This window comes from Myiozetetes cayanensis, unplaced genomic scaffold (assembly GCF_022539395.1).
Source record: "Myiozetetes cayanensis isolate MyiCay16 unplaced genomic scaffold, myiCay2020 scf31, whole genome shotgun sequence".
Taxonomy (NCBI): Eukaryota; Metazoa; Chordata; class Aves; order Passeriformes; family Tyrannidae; genus Myiozetetes; species Myiozetetes cayanensis.
Genome location: NW_026087533.1, coordinates 4,641,643 through 4,662,687, shown reverse-complemented (window position 1 = coordinate 4,662,687; position 21,045 = coordinate 4,641,643). Strand labels below are relative to the sequence as shown.

General features: G+C 57.2%; 1 protein-coding gene across 1 annotated transcript; it reads right to left on the bottom strand.

Moving 5' to 3' along the window:
* Positions 1-1,067: 1,067 nt before the first annotated feature.
* On the bottom strand, positions 1,068-16,286 carry FNDC5 (fibronectin type III domain containing 5). The gene is made up of 6 exons (XM_050326331.1): positions 16,006-16,286; positions 7,482-7,597; positions 6,965-7,163; positions 5,403-5,495; positions 3,515-3,648; positions 1,068-2,823 (listed from the first exon to the last, which is right to left on the bottom strand). The coding sequence occupies exons 1-6, from the start codon at positions 16,082-16,084 to the stop codon at positions 2,782-2,784; spliced, it is 663 nt and encodes a 220-aa protein (XP_050182288.1). The 5' UTR covers positions 16,085-16,286; the 3' UTR covers positions 1,068-2,781.
* Positions 16,287-21,045: the final 4,759 nt, after the last annotated feature.

Below are 21,045 nucleotides of genomic sequence, written 5' to 3'. Positions count from 1 at the left end.
CACGCGGGGAACGTGGGTGGCCTTTGGGGTATGTTCTGCTGTGGCCCAGCATGACTTCCCTCAGTGTGTCTTGGGTTTGTTTTTCCTTGATCCCTTCCCTTTATTGACTGTAAAACACCTCAGGAGTATCTGTTGGCAGCTGCTGCTGGGAATGAGGTCTCTGTTCTAAAGATGGGCTGGAACTCACACAGGCCCAGAGCCTTAATGGTGTTGGACTCTCATGGGTGACAGTGGAATTTAATACCTAACCAGCTTGGATGTTTATGACCCTCAGAAAAGCGGGATTTTAAACAACTTCCTTCTCCTATAAGGGGGGGAAAACCTTTTCCTAAAGTGTGGTCTTGTTGCATCACTTCAATCTGGAGTTGCTGAAAATATTTTCTTGAACTGGGTGGCTTGGAGTCCCTCTGTGAGCTGAGTTGCTGCCAGGCTACATTTGTTTCTCCTCACTAACAGCATTATTTCCTTACTCTCAGGGCATCAGTTATGGGGTGTGAATTTTGACTCTGACCCTTCACATTTTAATTCTGTCCTTCCCAAACTGAGTGGTCACCTCTCTGTTAGGAAAGAAGTGGCTTAAACCTGTTGCTGGGGAATAACAAAGGGGATATGGTCTGCATTCCCAGGGACAACTGTCTTTAAAATCAGCCACACAACCCCCCCCAAACTGCCAAATTACCAGGGTGAGATTCCTCTTGAGCACCTTCTGAGGGCTGTTTGCTTGCCTGTCTGCTCCAGGATTAGGAGAGAGCATCTCCCTTATCGTTTTGCACATGCTGTACCATCTGTCCCAAATCTCCCTTTAGAGGGCTGTGGATTCCAAATGCTGTTTCTTTCTTTAGGAGATAACAGCCGTGGCTGAAGGATTTTTGCTAGGTATGGCTCTGGTGCTATTTATGGTGCAGGGTTTGTTGTTTTTTTTTTTTGTCCTGCAGCCACAGCGAACTCTGAACCTTCCTGGGTTTCTCCACCCAGACATTTTGGGTTGTAGTCCCTGGGAAAGTCCCCCCCAAGTTCTGTGGTGCGTGTTCTGCTCGGAGCAGGTGAACATATAATTACTAAATTCAGATGTTACAAGGACACAGGAGATGCCTTTAATCTTTTATTGTACATTATAAAATGTTTATTGCTCTGTCTGGATCAGAGGTGTTGACCTCTCCCTCTTGGTGATGGAGGAGTATGTTCTGGCAAAGGATCCACTGAAGACACCTTTGGGGTTGGCCTGTCTTCTGAAACCAGCACAAGGGAAGCCTCTGCTTGTTCACCAGCACATCTGCAAGCAAACCTCCCTGTGCCTTTCTCCCAGACCAGCTCTTTTGGAAAGGCTGGTGCCAGTGGAAGAGGGGAGATGGCTCAAGTCCTTCCTGCCAGCCTGTTCCAACCCAGGCTCATCTGAGAGCAGGCTCGTTGTTTGAGATCCAAACCCTACCCAGGCCAACCTGTCTTGGCATTGGATGGAACAAGGAGGATCCTGCCTCATCCCCTAGTGCATATGGAGTGGTCTCGTGGAGTAATTAAATAAATACAGATACCCCATGGCACACTACAGAGAGGAAATCTTGTCCACCTGATGGTCCTGCATCTACCAGCTTCCAGAGCACCAGGGATCCTGTCAGCTTACAAACATCAAGCACTTGAGAAGAGAGAGGAGAACCCCAGCCCCTTTCCCGTTCACCCCCATCCCTTTTTGTCTCCAGCAGGCACCTGCCCTTCCAACACCCCAAAAACAGCACAGGCAGGGTAAGGAGAACCAGCCCTTCCCCACAGGAACCCTACTAAAAGAAGCATTTTAAGAACTTAAGCCCTCAGAAAAAGGTCCCTCAGGCCAGAGCCTTCCACAGCAAACAGCTCTTGCCCCTGGAGCCCTTGCATAGCAACCGGTACCATCAGGTATTCTGTCTTTTTGTTTGTTTGTTTGTTTTTGCTGACTGGCTACATTTTGATGGACCTTCCATCACACTGGTGGTGGACTCAGGCCCAGCTGAAAAATACCACGAAGAAAATGGTTGAAATTCTCCTGGAAGCCGAATAACAGCTTCTGGTGTCCCCTGGTGTTGGTCTGTGCCTCGGTGTTCCCCGGTTTGCTGAGGTGAAGAGCACCAGTGTGAGACAGCAGAGGCAGCAGCAGTGCAGATTGTGCTGCAGCCTGACCGGAGAACCACCAGGGCAGCTTCTCCTGGTGGCAATGGAAACTGGGGGATGCCTTTTTTTATTGGTTTTTTTTTTTTAAAAACCCACCTGGCAGGACGTGTTACACCACACACATCGATGAGCAAAGCGAGGCGAGAGCACACAGCAGCCAAAATTGGGCTGGGTGGTGGCGGTTGGGATGAGCTTCCCTCCATCCCTGCTCGGAGGGGGGTGTCGGTGCCTGGTGGGTGCCCGAGCTCCCGGGAATTCTGTCGGGGTGGAGCGACAGTGAGACCGAACAAAGACACAACAGAACCTCCCACGTTCCCAAAGACGGGAAAGTCGTCCCAGAAGGCGGAGTGTGAGGGTGGAAAGGAGTGTGGGAGACATTGCTCCAGCCCAGCTGACCCACGAGTCCGGGTCAGCACCGCTGCTTTTCCATCTTCTTTGGGTGTCAAGGGTTTTCTGAAGGATTCTCCTTCCTGGCCAGATGTTTGGCAGGACACGGGCGAGGAGGTGTCTGCCAGCAGGTGACAATCACTGGGTCTCTCTCCAGGTTGCTCTGACAATGTTTCACCTCCCCAGTCATCACGGCTCGGAGGCAGAAAGTGAGAGTGAGGGATGGAGTCCATCGATCGGGTGACAGGCCTGTCATGCTTCGATGATATTCACTGAGGGCTTGTTTTTTGGAAACTAGGAGAGAAGAGGAAACAAAGGGAGAAGGGATGGATAGAGGGGAAAAAAGAAAAAACAACCAAACCCACATCAGACATCAGTGCACTGTGCTGGTCAGATTTTTTGTAGATTCTCGTCCCATCCCCTCATGATGATGAAAAAGGGCCAGGGCTGAGCCTTGGGCTTCTTTGGCTGGTTCATCACTGCTGCTGAGGGAGCATCAGTTAGTGGACTATTTCAAATAATAAATAAATGTGAAGGGGTGGGGATGTGCCAGAGAGAATAGAAACACAAGGAAGTTAAATTAATTGAAAGAAGTTGGTCTAAATTAATAGGCTTGAGCCTGTTTACTAAGGCTGTGACAAACCTTTACCATCGTGCATGTTACCAGCCAGTGCTCCTGCTGATTAACTTCCAGTTAATCACAAGAGCAGTGTCCTCTTCGCCACATGCCTACCTGAGGGCTGTGGAAGGACCCGAGGAACTCATTTTTCTTCCAGAGGTGCTCAGATAATTCAGAACTGTGGGTTAAATCCTGATTTCTGATGGCGATTCGGGCCGATCCAGGGGCGTGGCTGGGAGGCTCAGAGCAGGGAGCGGTGCACGGGGGTGGAGGATGTTCCCTTTCTGCATCCTGGCTGCAGGGGGGGTGTTTAACAGAGGGTTTTTTGGGTGATTCAGGACGGTGTGCCCCGTCCCCAGCTCTCACCTTGCTGCGCAGGAGCCCCCCTCCCTGGTGCTCCGGGGTGCTGTTCTCCGAGGCGCTCTTGGCTTTCTCCTTGCTGTTGTTGGGCTCGTTATCTTTGATGATGTCGTACTGTCTGCAGAACAGGGCGATCACCCCTGGCAGGAAGAACCATTAATGATCACACAACAAACGAGCTCAGCCCCCGGAGCCTGCCGAGCTCAGAGACCCCTCCTTTGCCGGCCTCCTTTGTGCCTCCTCGGCAGCATCCGCAGTTCCTCCCAAGGATCATTTCCTAACGCAGCCAGGCAGCCCTCTGGCTCTTTCCTTCTCCCCGTGCCTAATTCCATGCTAAACTAGTTAGACAGGAGGACAGGAGCTTAATTATATCCCAACTTCCCCGTGTGTAAATGGAACAAGTGTTTGAAGCCCTCACGCCAACAACCGAGCCCTGCGGTTCAGTGGGATTTTTATTTTACTTTGCAAACACGGGGCCTGCTGGAGTTTCTGGTTAGTGAAAATGTGTCCTCTGATCTCTGTCCTCCGAGGGGGAGAAGAGCTGGAGCTGGCAGAGGGGAGGCAGGTCCTGTGTGCCAGCAGCAGGCAGGACAACACCTGCAAATGCGCAAGAGCAGCGGCAGCACAAGCTGCAAGTGGAAATTTCCTCCCACCCAGGCACGTGGAGAGGGAAGCAGGGGCAGCCACGGCACGTAAGAAGACTGCAAATGTCTGTCTCCAGAGCTCCTGTGTGATGCTTTCACCAAATAGCATCTCTGCCTGCTCATTCCAGACACGTAGGTTAAGCAGGTCCAGGCAGATGCTGCTTCTCCCTCACTGAAAAACACCCTCAATAGCAACACGAGCGTAAAACTTCCAGCAGATCATCCCAACCTGCTCTGGGAAGTGAGCTGTGGTTATGGCAGCTGCCCCCAGGGTTCAGTGGCATACACAGTGATCCCGACCCTTTCTTTGGGAATGTGGACAGATCCTCGGAGAGCAGGTGTTAACATCTGCCAGGGTCACACCTTCTGTGACCTCAGAGGGTAAAACCGAGGCACAAAGCAGCAGAATTGCCACGAAAAGTGCCAGAAACACGGACAGCACAAGAGTTCAGGGCTTGGCTCCATCCAAAACCCTGGGCAGGGACTGGTTCCAGTTTGGATTTGCTCAAACATCATCACACAGGGCAGGTTAAGAGGTTTTGTTGTTTGTTTGTTTTTACACTGAGACTTTGTAAAGAACCCACTCATGCAGAGAGATTCCCCCCCACCCCCTCTCCTTTTTAAATGTAAGTCATCTGTCTGGAAGGGAAATTGTGGGATTAGCAAATTCTTTGTTCCCAGCTGATCTGAGTTTCAGATTATTCTACAGGGGCAGATGGATCAGTTGTTCAGTCACTCCATGTAATTATTCATGATTGTTTTTCCTGGCAGGGCATTTAAATTTGGATGTGCACAAGTAAAACTTGGCATCGTTGCTGAAAAAAATCATGGGCTAGAGGTTTTGGAAACCCTTTAATTTAGTTTAGGTTTTTGTGTGGTTATTGTCTTTGGGAATAACTCCTGTCCTGTCTCTGGAGGTGCAAATAAGGGCAAAATAAATGTTATCCGTGTCACCTGAGCCATTTCCCCTGGACACTGAGGCTGAGGGCATTATATTTATGTCATTCTGGAAAAAATGAGATTGCAGGATTAGCCTTTGGGAATTGGCTCCATCAGGTGCATTACCTGCTCCTGGTGGATCAGACCAGACCCACTGATTCACCTGCTCTTGGCACTGCCCGACCTTACAGCTGAGAACTCCCCATCCTTGTGGGAGGAAGGGTCTCTTTTCAGGCCTTTCCATGTGCAAACCAAGCCAACCAGCCATCCCTAGGGATATTCCATGCTTTTGAGGGAGAGGTTGAACTGACCTGCCCACATGAACAACACCACAACAATGATGAGAATTTCCCCCGCTCGCAGCTGTTGGTTTTTCTTCGCCATCTCCTTCATCGTCACCTCATCTGCACAAAGGGGGGAAGAGAGACATGAAACCAAACACCCTGGCCCAAATCTGGGGTGTGTCAGGGTCACAGCTTTGAAGGAATCATCACTCTGATGGGAGGGCAGCTTAGGTTGGATGTCAGGAAGAAATTCCTCCCCAGGAGGGTGGGCAGGCCCTGGCACAGGTTGCCCAGAGAAGCTGTGGCTGCCCCATCCCTGGAAGTGTCCAAGGCCAGCTTGGAGCAACCTGGGCTAGTGGAAGGTGTCCCTGCCCATGGCAGGGGATGGAACTGGGTGACCTTTATGTCCCTTCCAAGTCAAACCATTCCATGATTCATTCTCTGATTCTGTGGCATCCTGAAGGGACAGAGCAGTGGGACAGGATCAACAGGAGCTGCCATGGAGTGAGCCCACCTATTACCTGTCCCTGTGGTGGCTCTGCTGTCTCTCTGTCCCTGTTAGTGCCTGTCACAAAGCCTTGCAAGCTCCAGCAGTCCCTGCAGCCTGGCAGGATGTTTTGCAGTGGAGCCCTGGGATTCAGAAACGAGCAGAGCGTTTCTGCAGGGCCTAATTCACCTCCTTGGCTTCAAAGCATTAAGAAGATTACAGTTCAGGCCCCCAGGAAGGGAGCACTGCTCCTCTTAGTGCTTTCAGATGAGCAGCAGTTCAGTATTTACAGCCCCCAAATCTTCTGGTAGAAAGAGTCAAGAACTTGCAACGTCCTTGGAAGCACGGCCAAATCCCTGGAACAGGCTGGATCCTCAGCAGGCAAACAGGGACCTGTGTGTCCCACAGCCCTGCACTCCCAGGCCCTTTTTGGATTCTTACTGACAGAAAACTCTCAACAATTTGATTTGGCTTGAGAGGAACAGGTGAAGGAGTTGCCAGCGAGGAAGTGCCTGATCTCCTCCATGGGGATATCCAAAACCCAGCTGGACGTGATCCTGGACAATCTACCCTGAGCAGGGCTTTGCACTGGGTGACCTCAAGAGGTTCTTTTCCACCCTCAGCTTTCTGTGATTGGGCAGAAATATTTCAAACGTAAGAAATATTTGGGGTATTTTTTTTTCCTTGCTACCCTGGAATCCAAGCACGGGGGACTCCACAAGTGCCCAGTGCCACCCAGGGGGCTGGTTCCACCTGAGTCCACAGACTGCTCAGGAATTTCCCCCTGGCATTCTCCACATGTAGGGAGCTGGAAACACAGCTCCCAGTGTGGAAACCTTCTCCTCCTCCTCGCTTTGCCTCTTAAACCTCATCTGAAATGGGAGAAAGGAGCAGCCTGCCTTGGCAGCATCTCCCTGTCACCTTGTGCACCCCTCAGCCTTGCCTGCTGGGTACCCTGAGGCGTCCTGCTCGTCCCCTGGGGGCTGTGAGAGGACACTCAGCCCCCAACCATTCTGCCTGCACAGGATCCCCTTTGCTCCCTGCAGAGCCCTGCGCTGCCTGGGCGTCCCCGGGGCCCACGGAGGAACTCACCCACACTTGCCTTTATTTTTAGAGGCTAGTTTCTCAGCTTCCCTGGGGGTCTTGAAGAGGACTGGCTCACTGGCAGGGCTCTGGCCTTGGATGCTGATGGACTGGACGTGCACAATGTACTCAGTGTCCTCCTCTAGGTCCCAGAGGGCACAGGAGCGGGTGGTGGTGTTCACCTCCTGGATGAAGCGCAGCATCCGCACGTCCTTCTTCTGGAAGCCGAGAGAGGAGAGCACGGAGTGGTGGGGAGGCCTCCCACGTGCACTGCCGTCACCCAAGGCCACCTTGCCTCCTGCCCTGCCCGCCAGGGACGCGGGGAGCCATCGGGCCCTTCCCCTCCCTGCAGCCGCCAACGCACCGAGCGCCGCCGCAAAGAGGGCAGGGAGCCGAGTCCCATCGGACCACGAGGGAGAGGACGAGAAGGAAGGGGCCTAAACTGCAGCAGGAGGAGGATTTGGGGGCTGAGGGGACCTGGGAGGGGTGGGGGGAAGATAAACATGACTGCAGGTGGGTTACTGTAGGCACTGTACCTGTTGGGAAATGGCAAATCCAATGACAACTTCGTCTTCCAGAACATCCCAAGTCACAACGGCCGAGTTGGCTTTCAGGTGTTTGACTGTGACATTTACTGGAGCCGACGGGCTGTCTGCAAGGAGGGAGAGCAGAGCCTTTACAGGGGCAGGAGATGGAGCTGGAGCAAGGGAGGGAGTGGGAAAAGACCTTCCTTGGGGTCCTTCCTGGCTTTGCTTCTGGATGTGGGAGCTGGGAATTGCGGGTACTCTGGGTCTCCCAGTGAGGTTCTAAGAGATCTTTACTGAGAGTATGAGTGTCACTAAAGTTCAAAGTGGGGAAATTTAGCTTAGATGTTGGGAAGGAATTCCTCCCTGGGAGGGTGGGCAGGCCCTGGCACAGGTTTGCCCAGAGAAGCTATGGCTGCCCCATCCCTGGAAGTGTCCAAGGCCAGGTTGGAGCAACCTGTGCCAGTGGGAGGTGTCCCTGCCCATGGCAGGGGGTGGAACTGGATGAGCTTTAAGGTCCCTTCCAACCCAAACCATTCCATTGATTCTGTGTATGAAATAAACTGACTCTTGGGAAGAATTTCTTTACCAACACAGCCAAGCCCTGAGCAGCTCATTCATCTCCTCCTCCCCAGCCACGCTCCACGTTCTCTCTGTTGTTCCCTAGTACGGTCTGACAGTGACAGCTGGGAGGAGATGCAAAATCTGCCTGGGAAGTATGCAAAGGGAATGCTTTGATGAGCACTCTGGAGGTTTGAATTGCAGGAGTAGTAACTGGGAGTGTTTCTTTGGCTTTTCCCTGTGAGTTTGGCAGAAAACATTTCATGCAGGTTTTGTGGCCGATGTCGGAGGACATCCAGCAGCCATCCCCCCACAGCTGGCAGGACACACCGAGGGATAGAGCACTGGGAGAGGATAGCAACAGCCTGAGGCTCTGTGTTTATTCCCAATTCCAGTAGAGTGGCTCCCTGGAGCTGCCAGCCCTGCCAAGGAGAGCTGGACTCCTGCACACCCTCCCTGGGAGCCTCTTCCCAAGGGAGCTGCAGAGTCCAAAGCCCTTCTTGGCATCTCTGACAAAGGTTTTACCTCGTGGACTTGGCACAGCTCTCCCAGCTGGACTCTGTTCCCTCTCCTCTGGTCACATTTAATTCACAATCTCCAGCTTGTGCCCTGAACCCAAAGCAGTAAATGCTCTAAATAACCCCAGGAGGGTGAGGATTAGCAATTTTTTTTTCTGACTTTTATAAGGAAATAACACTTTTGTTGCATTGGAATCCCTGCCCAGCCCCTTTGGGGCCGGGGCTGAGGTCACCAGTAAAAGAGGGGTGCACGTGTGCTCATCTCCAGTAACACTTGTTGGATTTATAGTCAGTCCCAGCCGCCTGGATGTGGCTGAAAATATTCAAGCTGTAGTGTCAGTGTCTCCAAACAGCTGACATCACTCCTGGTGAATGTTCCCCTGGGAGCACAGAATTCCCCAGCTGAAGGTCAGTGCTGTCCTGCACTCACAGAGCCTCCCACACCCCCCGGGGAATCCCAGAGGAATGGGATGTCTGGACAAGAGTCAGACCCAGACTGATTCCAGAGAGTCTCTCAGTGAGCAAAAAGGTTGCTGAATGGCCAAACTTGGGGCTTTGGGAGGAGCAGCAGGTGATTTTGGTCTCCAGGATTTCACAGGGGATGTGTCACTCCTTTCTAGGGCAGAGGGTGGAGTCGGTGTTGACCCCACAGCATTCCCATCTCCCAGGGGCTGGCCCTCATGGAATGAGGCAGTGTTCCCCAGCCAGCTCTTGGAGGAAGGGAACACTCATCATCCTCACCTTCCCCTGCAGCAGCAGGGCCAAGGACAAGCTGAGGAGGGAGATGGATCATCCTCCCCATCCCGAACACCAACCCCTGCTGTGGCACAGGGAAGGGACGTGGGTCTGCATCTCTCACCTTCCCCCGTGCCTGAACCTACCAGAGTCGGCTCTAATTTTAGGAAGGGGCAGTCAGCAGACAGGAATGTGCACAGGGAAGGTCTGTGAGTCATGCCTGATGAATTTGCTGGAACATAGGGAGAGGACATGACGGAGTTGAGGGACAGGAGACAAAACAGTCTCCAGCTGCAGCCGGGCACTTCTGCACCCTGAAATCCTGGCCTGGTTGTCTTCCCTGCATATTTTTAGGAGCTAAATTTTGGTGTGTTTTCTTTTTTTTTTTTTTTTTTCTTCCCTCCCAGGAGCTACCACTCAGCTTGAGTTGAGGAGGTTTTGGAAAAGATTAATTAACCCCATAGGAACAGAGAGCAGAGATCAGGGGAAAAGCTGGGAAAAGGGAACACACAGCACTCTGCTCTTGGCCCCCTTTGAAATTCGTGACCTTGAGGGAGGCACAGCATAAAAAAAGTGTCCCAAGTTTCCTGATGACATAAAATGTGGGGGAGCTGGGAAGACCTCAAAGAGCTGGGGAAGAGCAAAGAACCCTCTGGGAAGTGGTGGGAGAGGCTGGAGGCAGGAGGGAACACTTGGCAAAGCTGCAACCCAAGAGCTCAAAGCCTGCAAAGCCGGAATCTGAATGGAGGTGGGGGAGAAATCATCTGGTGTGGGTGGTCAGGAACATTCTAGAACCCTCCCACCCCCTTGAAGTAATACCTGAGAGAGAGGCAGACTGGTTGAAGTCAGCAGCTCTAAAATCTGGGAATCTAGGACAGCGGATGGGAGCGTGCCTTCCCTTGCACTGCCACAGATTAGGAGTGGCTACACATAAATCAGTGGTGTCAAACCAGCATGAAAAGCCCTCAGAAAAGAGAATTAAACGGTGTTTGACAGAAATACGAACCCAGGAGAAATGAGCTTCCTGCTCCCAGGGCTGAGTGAATAACTTGGAAGCAACATTTCCATCCGTGAGGATGCTTTTTCTCGCCGCTCCCGGGAGATGCACGATGAGATCATGACTTCCTAAAATCTAAGCACTGTTCCAAGATATCCCACGTGACTTTTGGCTCCCTGGGCCCCATTGCAGCTCTCTGTAGTGCCAGCCTGGCAGAGATCAGGTGGAGAAGGTGTAATTCCTGCTTCCCAGCTGCCTGCAGGGCCTTGAGGTGCCAAATCCAAACCTTTGCTTCCTCCCAGAGTCATGTGCAACTCCTGGAAACTTTGCTTCTGTGCCCGTGGCAGCCAGGCAAGGTGCTGGTGTCCAGGGAGCGGGCACAGAGGGTGGGATGGCTGCAGGGATAGCAGGGAATATGTTGTGGATCAAGCCTTTCTCTGCCTGTTTACTGCAGGATCCCCTGAGGGCAGCACATTCCCTGTCTGGTCCTGAAGGGACCCGTGGGGTGCAATATTCCTGGTTTAGCAGTTTAGCTTCATCCCAGCGCAGGAGCTGTGATGCTGCTGGAACAAATCCTACCCTGCAAACTGGCAGAGGATCTGCTTGGCCAAATTTGGATGGAAAGATACTCCTGTCCTCGTATCAGCAGGAAGTGGCCCCTCCTTTCCCCTGCAAGGGGGAGCCTTGGTGATCTAAGAGGGAATCAAGGCTGTTAAACATGAGCAGCGGCTTCAAATCTGAGAATTCTAAAGTCATGTCTCGTTTCCTTCCCGCAGAATCCGCAATCTTAGATCCCCCAGGGCAGGCTGTCCCAGCTCTGCCTCCCTCTTCACCTGGAGCCCTTTTGGCAGGTGCAGGTCGGCGCCTCCGCTGCGCAGCAAGAAGACATGAGCCACTGGAGATTATCCCAGATCCCCTCTGGATCCTGAGAACCCCTTCCAGCCTCCCATTAAATGTTTTCCTCGTTATTAGTGGACTTTTGTTTGAGAGAGAACCACCCCCCCTCCCTCCATGAACACTTGAGAGTCCTGGGTTGGCTCCTCCCTGGCTTTGTTATCCTGGGCCACAAAGGCATCAGGGAAGGAAAGGAGGAATCTACGGAAATATCACACCCTTGGAGGTCACCTCAGGCTGGCCAAGTCCTGTGGCTGGGCTATAGGTTTGGAATTAAAGTGTATCCCTGGATTTATCTCCCCAGCCAAGGGGCCCAGCCTGGCCCCAAAACCTCCCTCTGAATTCGACTGTCCTGGAAACTCCAGCCACTTGGAGGTGCCTGGGATTTCTTCCTACGTGGCTGAGGCTGTGTTGTACTCCCAGCATTTCCCAGTTCCATTAGCTCCTCTCCCAGGCAGCTCCTTTCCTACTGGGAAGGGCTCAGAGCCTCAGAGCCCCAGGGACGTGGCCCAGTGAGCCGAGTGCCTGCCGAGGCTCTGAGGCAGCTCCTTCCATGCTATCCACCTGCCAGCTGCCCTTTCCTGCAGGAAGCAGTGAATGCCAGCCTTAAATCCCAGCAGCTCTTTATCCCTGCACCCTGCAGATGCGGGAGATGGAAGGACAGGACCGGCAAGGGGAAGGATCATCCGCGAGATCCGTGTGATGTTCTCGTGTGGATTCACACAGAGCTGCTTTTGCTGCCTCTCTGAGCTCTCTTGAGCTCTCCCAGCATGGATCCCATCAGTGGATATAATTGCTTGCAGGCTTTGTGGGGTGTGTAGGGAGGGCTGGCACCTTGCTCAGCATTCCCGAGGGTTTTAACGAGGGGGAACCCCAGGGGAGTGCGAGGGAGCAGGGCCCGTCCCGCTCCCAGCCCCGTGGGAAGCGGGGCTGTTTGCTGAGCTCTGGCAATTCCCAAGAGCAGAAAGACCAAGCGGTGGTTCTTCGGGCTGGGAAAGAGGCAATTATTTCCTGCTGACCGCCCACTTCCCTGCAAAAACCGGGATATTAATAGGGCAGCCCCCTCCCACCCACCCCTCGGCTCTGCTGCTGATTCCCAGGGAGGAGGTGCCCAAACGTGAGGGTGGAAAAGCTGTCAGGGAGGATGGAGCGTGGAGATGCTCGCTGTGTCCAGCCTGCCCACTGGGAATCCCTCAAGGCAGAAGGAAGGGGTGTTTGTGCTTTGGGCAGTCCCACACTGTGCCAAACCTTGGGGTCCCTGAGCCCCAAAGCCGGGCAGGACCCGCTCGGGTCTCTGCAAACAACGCCACGGTTTGGATTTCAGTGCTGCAAACCCACGGCAGGTTCATTGCCATCCTTGGCATGGCTTACCCAGGACCTGAATGTCTGTGGGTTTTCCTAACTCCTCTCAGCCCACCCCTCTGTAATATCTGAGAATCCACAGGCAGAGGGGCTGAGCAAGCCCAGGATTTTCCCAGGCAGCACCAGACCTCAGGCTACTCCCAACCCAGCTCTGCTCTTGTATCCCACTTTTTACTGCACACATAAAGACTTCGCAGCTTCATTGCTCAATACATTTCTGCTTTTAACTCAATTATACTCGATTCAGGCCTTAATTCGGCCTCTGGGCACTTTATAAACCAGGAGGGGTTTATTTAGCAATAAATTTCCGAAGGACGAGGCCTTGTCCAGTACCAGCACATGGATGGTACTCCGTGGAGGACCCTGAGCATGGTTAATGCCTGCTGGCACGTCCTCTGGGCAGAATCTCCCTTTTCCATGGGTATATTCCCAGCAGGAGACAGGGTTTGGAGGAGGATGGCACAACCTCAGCAGCATCCTTGCTGAGAGGCTGACACAGAGGTTGGAAACCTCCCCGCTCCAATTAAACCTCTCCTGCACGGAATGCAGAAATCAATAAAGTGCTTACGCCTGGCCTGAGCTGGCCAGGAATCTCCGTGGCCTCCGGGATGGAGGGAAGGGACCGGAATGGGTTGGTTTGCTGTTCCCAGGGAGCTCCCAGAGCCATCGCTGCTCTCTCCCTGCCGCGTGTGCTCAGCTCGTGGCTCGGTCTGATCCTGCCCCACCATGGGTGAGCTCAGCTCCCCGGGCTCAGGGGGGAGGGTGAGCACATCCAGGTGGGCACAGGGCAGGAATCAGCGCCTGGAGTCCGATTGGCACCTTTGCTTTGCTCTCCTTGCCCCCTGAGGCCGGGGGGCTGCCTGGGGAGGGGGTGAGGATGGAGATTCACCTCAGCAGAGGAGGAGGTGGCTGCTTTGCAGCGTGGCTTGGGGTGTGAGGACACACCTGAGAGCTGAGCAGTGACCAGAATCCAGCCAGGGGGGTTGGCCCCTTTTTGAGCAGCAGAGATGGGGGGGCTGTTGAGGGGCTCCTTACACTGGAGGCCAGTCCAGGTCTTGTGCTGGCAGGGGAGGTTTCATCTCCACCTGGGCAATGTGTCACCTCTGCCCTCCATCTCACAAAAACAAACCCCACTTGAGCTGCTCTCTGGGCCAGCACCTTGCAGGAATGCTCTTTGCCCTAAAAAGTTGCAGGGGCCATGGCTTATTTCGGGGTCTTCCATCATCTCCCTGCTGCTCTTGGAGCCCTCAGCAGTGCCCTGAGCCCAGCCCAGCTCACCCCCCCCTTCATTAGCTCAGCCTAACGAGGAGCTGCTGGCAGAGCAACGCTGTGGCAAAATTAAATCCTGTCTCTGACTTGCCAACCATCCTGAGTGTTTCCTCAGGGACCCTCTGGAGCAGCAGGAATGACTCGGAGGGCGTCACCTGCACAGGTGGGGTGCTGATGGCTCTCAGAGAGTGTTGGTGTGGAGGTTATTTCTCAGCTACTTTTTCCTCCTGGTCCTGCTTCTGGTTCTTGTTCACCTTGGCATCACCTTGCCAGAAAAATGGTCCTGTCTGGCCTAATCCCTGTTCAGAGCAGGGCCTGTGCTCAGTGTCACTCACTCACTCACCCCTTGCCGTGGCTTTCTCAGGGGGAATTTGCACCAGTTCCCTCCTGGGAACAGCAGCTTGAACCTTTCACAGTGGGAATTACTTTAAACCCACTTGCACAAGCTCTGGGACCAGAGGGAAAGGACCCCTGAGCCTCCATCCCTGCCTGGGAATGATTTCCTCTCCATGGGCTTTTCCAGTGACTCTTGGTTTGGGTGCCTCAGTGGCCTCGTGGCCACACCATCAGGTAGAGCCAGGGACACAGAGCTGGTGGTGGTGCTGCCACTACCTCCGTGTGACCTTGGGAAAACCACTCCAGACCCTCATTCCTCTGTTCCTTCTCTGAAAAACAAGGGCAGGACAAGTTCGCTGCCTCTCTGGGATCGTGGGCAGAGCTCATCACCACCCTTGGCAAAGGAGGCAGGCGGGGAGAGGAGGCAGCAGGGCTGGGTGGCCCAACACCAAGGTCATCCAGGTCCATCAGAGCCCACATCTGAGCCTCCTGCCTCCCCAGCACACGCCGTGCCCATGAGACAGGGCAGCTCTCCGTGCCCACGGGGCTGCCCAGCTCCTACGCATGGCATAGACACCTCGGGACACGGGCAGGAGCAGGGGGTGGTGGTGGGCAGGGGCACAACTCCGGGTTTAGTCCCAGTTTGATGACTGGGGTGACTCAAGGATAAGGAAGAGCAGGGAAGTGGCCTAGTTTATGGAAAATCGGCAGGGCTGTCACAATTGCAGACGCCTCCATTGTGCCGCGGTGTTTTCCTCATCGCTCCCTCCTCCTGGGAATGTTTTCATTAATCTCCCCGGGTCTGTCAGTTGTGAAACGGCAACTTCAGAGGCCAAGGATGGATGTCAGAGCTGAAGGAATTCGGGGGGGTTGCTGCAGAATGTAACTCCAGCAACTCCCGGGGCTGACTCGGGCAAAGGAATTTCCACTCCCTGGAGCTCCTGCATCCCTGACAGTCACCCCCAGCCTCCTGGAATGCAAGGTATCCTGGCAATCAGCAGTTTGCAAATCGAAGCAGCTGTTCCACCAACATCTTGCAGCCAGCCAGGGAAGGAGACAGCCCTCGACTGCCTGCACAGAGCCGGGGAGGGTGGCTGGGCTGGGGAGCAGCACCAGCACTGCCCAGTTTGCACCCACACATGGGGTGGTGGGGTCAAGGCTCAGCACGGCCAATGCAGGCAAGAGTGGACCTGAGCACGTCCTGGTCGCTCCAAAATCAGGTCCAGCTCGTGGAGCCCTTTGCCTTCTCCACAGATCCCCCACTGCTCAGCTCAGCTCACTCCAGCTCAGAGGGGCCTGGTTTCCAGTGGCTGGGACGTGCTGTGCCCCTGGTGAGGTGGTTCCTCTGGGGCCGTGGTGCTCTCCCAGCTCACAGGGCTCCCAGCTGGGCCCCGGACAGCCGGGGGTGAGCCGGGCAGGGGGATTGCCGAGGCTGACGTGCCACGGCACCGGCAGAGCAGGTCTGGCTTTGCCCCCTCCGCTCCAGTCCACCCCAGTGACACGAACCGGTGCCGCTGTTCAGGTGCCCAAGAGCTTTCGCCTCTCCGTGCCCAGCGCTGCGCGAGGGGCTCGGCTCGCTCCCCCTGTCCCCACAGCGCATCCCCACGAGCCGCCTTTCCCGGGGATGCCCGGCTGGAGCGCCCACGCCGGGACCCCGCGGGGGCGAGCGCCCGGCTCTCCCCGAGCCCGGTGCCGCGGGGCTGGGCGCCCGAGACCGCCGCCTCTTCTGCACCCAAATCCCCACCAAGTCCCGGCGCCCCCCAAAACTCCGTCCCCGGCGGTGTGGAGTGGGGGGTGTCTCCCCGCACCGCAACCCCCTCCCCGCAGCCCCGGTAGCCGCTCCCGGGGGCCCGGCCGCCCGTACCTGCCTCCACCGGGCGCAGTCCGGCGTAGCTGAAGCAGAGCAGGAGCGCGGCGCCGGTGCAGCCGAGGAAGGGCTCCATCCCCCGCGGCCGCTCGGGGCCGGGCCGAGCCGCTCCGGGCCGGGCCGGGCCGGGCCCCGCCGGCGGCGCGTCCTGCGGGCACGGGGGAGCCGTTCAGCACCGCGGAGAGCGCCGGGGCCGGGGCCGGTACCACCGGGGCCGCCGGTGCCGCCCGGTGCGGCGGGGCTCGGCAGCGCCCGGCTCGGCTCGGCTCGGTTCGGCACGGCTCGGCACGGCACGGCACGGAACGGCTGGGCTCGACCGGGAGGCGGCCCCGCCGAGCCCCGGCTCCGCCCGCTGCAGCGCCGGGCAGCCCCGCTCCGGTCCCTCCCCCGGCCCCGGGGGCGCTGGGACGGGGGCGGCTCGGGCCCCCCGCCCGGCACGGCCCCGCTCTCTGCCTCAGTTTCCCCGAGCCGCCGGGTCCCGGCACGGCCCTGCCGGGGGCTACTCGGGACACCGCAGCGAGCAGATGGGGTCCCACTCCCACCCGAGACCACCAGCGGGGACGTGCCACCCCCAGGGTGTCACTGAGTCCCTGCGAGTCACCAGGCTCTGAGTTCCGTGATAAGAGGATGAGATGAGTCTCTGGAATTAGCCTCCAGGTTAATTAACCGGCACCCTCTGATTAGTGGTGGCTAATTGGTGGGAATAGAAGCCGTGACCCCAACTGCCAAATCATGTGACATCGGCTGGGGGGACCCTGCTGCGACCCCTCTGCCCTGCCCCACCAGCAATGGGGTGTCCTGCTGGCTGTGATGGCACAGGGTTGGTGCCACCGGGCAGGGACAACGGGTTCCAGCAGGCATGGATGGGTCTGACTGGGGCACCCAGCTGTGCTGCAGGGGTGGGGGGTGTTAGAGCCTGTGCCGTGGGTCTGGGCAGCATCACTGCCTGGCTGTCTGTCTGTCCCCACCTGCCCCAGGGGTGTGGCGTCAGTGGGGTCCCTGTGGTTCAGTTTACGGACCGATGGTTTGTCTCCACTCATCCATCCAACTGGATGAAGAAGGGGAATGAATCAGGTGTGAGGGGTTTGGTGTCAGCAGCCTCTGCCTCCATCCCATTCCCACCCTCCTGCAGTGGTGCTGGGGACCCTCAGGCCATGCACAGACACTGCTGTGCTTGGGGGTCACAGGGAGATACCCCCAAGCTGAGGGGTGTAGAGGAGATCCTGCAGAGCTCCGAGTGTCTCCTTGTCAACCAAAGCTCCTTCCAGGCACCCATTGCCCAAGAGACACTCCAAAAACCTCCACCAGAGCCAGGAGACAGCCCTGCCCTGCCAAACCCACGCCATTCCACCCCTCTTCCCTCAGCCTGGATGCTGATAATTCCCAGCACAGTGTCTGTGTCCATGCTCCCCATCGCGGTGCCGGGGCTGCAGCGGCTGCATCCCAGGGAAGCGCCTGTGGTGCCTCCTTTTCATCTCCTGCCTGGCAGCAGATTAAAATTTCATCACTTCAAGCAGTGGAGAAGGTGCAGGGGAGGAGCAGGAGCCCCGGGCTGAGCTGCCCACGCTGAGCTCGGTGCCCACCCCAAATCCAGGCACACGTGGCTGGGCTGGCTGAGCTCGGCCGGTGGAGCAGGATTTGGGCACAGCCATGCAGGGGTGGCTGCAGGCCGGGCTGCTGCTTCCCTTGGGCTTTCCCTCACCGGAGCACGAGGCTGGGCAGGAGACACTGCTGGGATCTGCTCTCCTGCTGGTGCTTCCTCCATGGACTGAGCACCTGGAGCAGCACCCCAGACCCCCCAGTTCCGAGGCAGGTGCAGCCAAACAGGCCCCAGAAATGCAAAGCCGAGGTCTCAGCAGGATGTGCCTCCATGCCAACAGCAGCACAGGGATCTCCAAATCCCCCAGCAGCAGCGAGATGGAGGGACTGTCACACAAATCCAGTAGTTCCCAGCCTGGCTGGACCTCCTCCTATGCCAACAGCGAGGGGCCCAACACGTGAGATGGCCGATGTTTTACCCCCATTGCTCCTGGCAGATGTGGGAGGACTGGTCCCTGTCATCCCACTGCCTCCCAGGCTCCCACAGGAGGGTTTTTGATGTGTCCTGGTATTTTTCCAGAGGCTGAACACGGATAGCACCACAATTCCTTGTTTTTTCCCTTTCTCCTTTTCTAAATAAAGGGGGAGACGTTGCTCTTTTCCAGCCCCATGACATCTGCCACCCTCAGTGGGTGCCCTGGGACCTCCCCATGGCACTGAGGTCCCCTCCAGGGCTCAGGTCTGGGCTGCTCCTGGATCCCTGGGACAGACCTTGCTGTGCTGGTCCTTTCCCAGTCCCCTCCCCTTTCCCACCACTAGGCAAGGTTTTTCGGGGTGTCCTGGCCCCCCATGCCCCCTCTGGGCTCTGTGCAGTGCGGAGCCTCCCCCACCTCCCCAGCCCATCACTATTCAAGTCACACGAGCCCATCGCGCGTCCCCGTCTGCCAATTAAGTCACAGCTCTAATTACGCACTCAGGCTCCGCAGACGCTCCTCTCTTCCCTCTCCCAACACCAGACGGACACCTGGGAGGCCGCCAGCTGTCCCCTCCTCTCACCCAGCCCCTCCTGTCCCGCCCCACCCTCAGCACGCTGGGCTGGGCTCTGGCAGGAGCTGAGCACAGAGACACGGCACTGTGACACCAAAAACTGTCCCCAGGTCGGTGCTGTGGGGCAGGGCCATTGGGAGGGGCCTCCTGCGCAGCCCAGGAGGGAACTGGATGTGTGCAGAGATGCTCTGGATGCCCCCCAAGAAGCAGTCCCAGTCCTGGGGTGCCCAGGGGATGATGTGGGGACAGAGTGATGTTGGCAGATCTGGGGGACCCTGCTCTTCTGCTCCCCAGAGCTGTAGCTGTGCCCCAGGAGCAGCTCAGTGCCCCCCAAGCATCACCTGCACCTCCCTGTGCCACCCCAAGCTCATGGGGGAGAAGGTTCCCTGCACCCCATCACAGAACATCACCTGTGTGGGCACCCACTGGGAGCTGCTCCAGGGTCTTGTTCCCCCCGCCCCAGCCCCTGGGGGCTCCTGTCTGGATGTGGACACCCACGAGGGGACTCTGCATGTTGGGGGGACCCGTCCCCGCAGCCCCGGCGCTGCCGAAAGCCGCTGCTGCCACCTGCCGTCATCGAGCCGGGTCCGGCCCCGCGCAGCGCCGGGTGAGGCGGGGGGACACGGCAGGGACCCCCCAGCATCCCACCCGCACCCCCGCGAGGGGACCCGCACCCCCACTCCCCGCGGGGCCCTGCCCCGGGGGGCGGGGATGGACACGAGGGGACTGGGGGGACCCCAGTTTGGAGCCCACCGATTGGGAGCCCCCCTGCTCGGACTCCCCCCAAATCCAAGCCCCCCGAACCCTCTGCCCCGGCTGCCGATGTCCCCCCCACCCCGCGTCCCCGAGGCTCCTCGGTCACCCCGTGAGACGGGGAGGGAGGCCACGAGAGGGAGCCCCGGGCTCGCTGCGTGGCTGTGGCACTGGTGGGAGTGGTGACAGTGGTGGCACTGGTGACACTGAGAGCACTGACAGCAGTGGTGGTGGTGGCGGTGGTGGCACTGGTGATGGGGGTGGCACTGGTGGCACTGCTGGCAGTGGTGATGGCATTTTCCCCCTCTGTTCCTTGAGGAGGGCAGGGGGACAAGGGCCAAGGCCGGGTCTAGACCCCTCTGGGTGCCCTCCTGCTTGCCCCAGTGACAGACCCCCCATTGTCACCCATTCCTGCATCAGCAGGGCCGTGACTCCCCTGGGACAGTGGCATCACCTCCACATCCCTCCCTCCCTGTGCTGGGGCACAGCAGGGATGAGCCACAGGCCCCAGCCAGCCCTGGGCACGGCCTGACCCCTGGCAGGATCCAGCTGGGGTCCCAAACTGCTGGGCAGGATGAACTGGGGCACAACCTGGCCATGGCCTGTCCCTGGCTCGGGCAGGTGACACAAACTCCGTGACTCTCTGGGCACGGTGACAAACCCTTTGAGGCTTTGCACTTCCCCAGCCGCTGCCAGGGGAGGTGGCACAGAAAAACTGGGCACCACGGTGCCCCCAGCACCCTCAACACCACCCCTCCCACAGCCACTTCCAGAGCTGGGGACACCCCTGTGCCCCAACTGCCCCGAAACACAGCCCGGCCCTGAGCACACGTGTCCCGGTGCCAACGCCCCGCGGGGACAAGGACAGTGTCCCCGGGAGCCCCGACCTTGGCTGCCCGGGCAAGGTGAGCCGTACGTGCCGCAGGGCAGCGCCCCGGGCGTGGCACGTGGGCACGAGGGGATTTGGGGCCGTGGGGACACGGGATGGAGCCACCCCGTTTGGAAATGTTACGAAACCTCCCCGCACCCCCGCCGTGCTCAGGCAAGATTTAGCGGGGAGAGTGGCTCCTGATCCAGATGAGATCGGGCATCACAAAGGGCTTTGTATTCCAGGAAGCCTATTAGAGATTTAAATTATACAAATGGGCTTTTTACCAAAGATCCTCATTATCTGGTCATTTGCTTTTAATCCTCGGCTCTTCCTCGCAGCCCCTGCCCCATGCTCTGCTCCTCTTACCTTCCCTGGGTCCTCTCTGGGGACCTGTATGGGCACAGGGACAAGTTCTGGGGTCAGTGTGGGCCCCCAGGGAGGGGTCTCTTGGGTATCAGGGACACCCTGGTTGGGTTCACTGGTACAACGAGGATCTGAGTCCCTCTGGCTTTGCCCTCTCCCCTCCCAGTTCAGGCTGCAGGGTTGGTGCCTGTTGGTCTGTTTGGGATCAAACTTCCTTAGGGCCCATTCACAGGGCACGCCTGGGCTCCTCCTGTGCCACCCCTGGCTCTGTGGGATCCCTGGAAGATGCTCCCTAGGGCACTTGGGGCTGGTGAGGCGGATGCTGGACCCCAAATCACCAAGCCCTGGGCACCCCGGCCACCATCAACGCCCATCGGCTCTGGAACCACACCCAGGGCCATGACAAGGCCAGAACACGCTGCCCTGCCCGCAGGGACACGGTGATCTCCCTCCCGAGGTGCCCC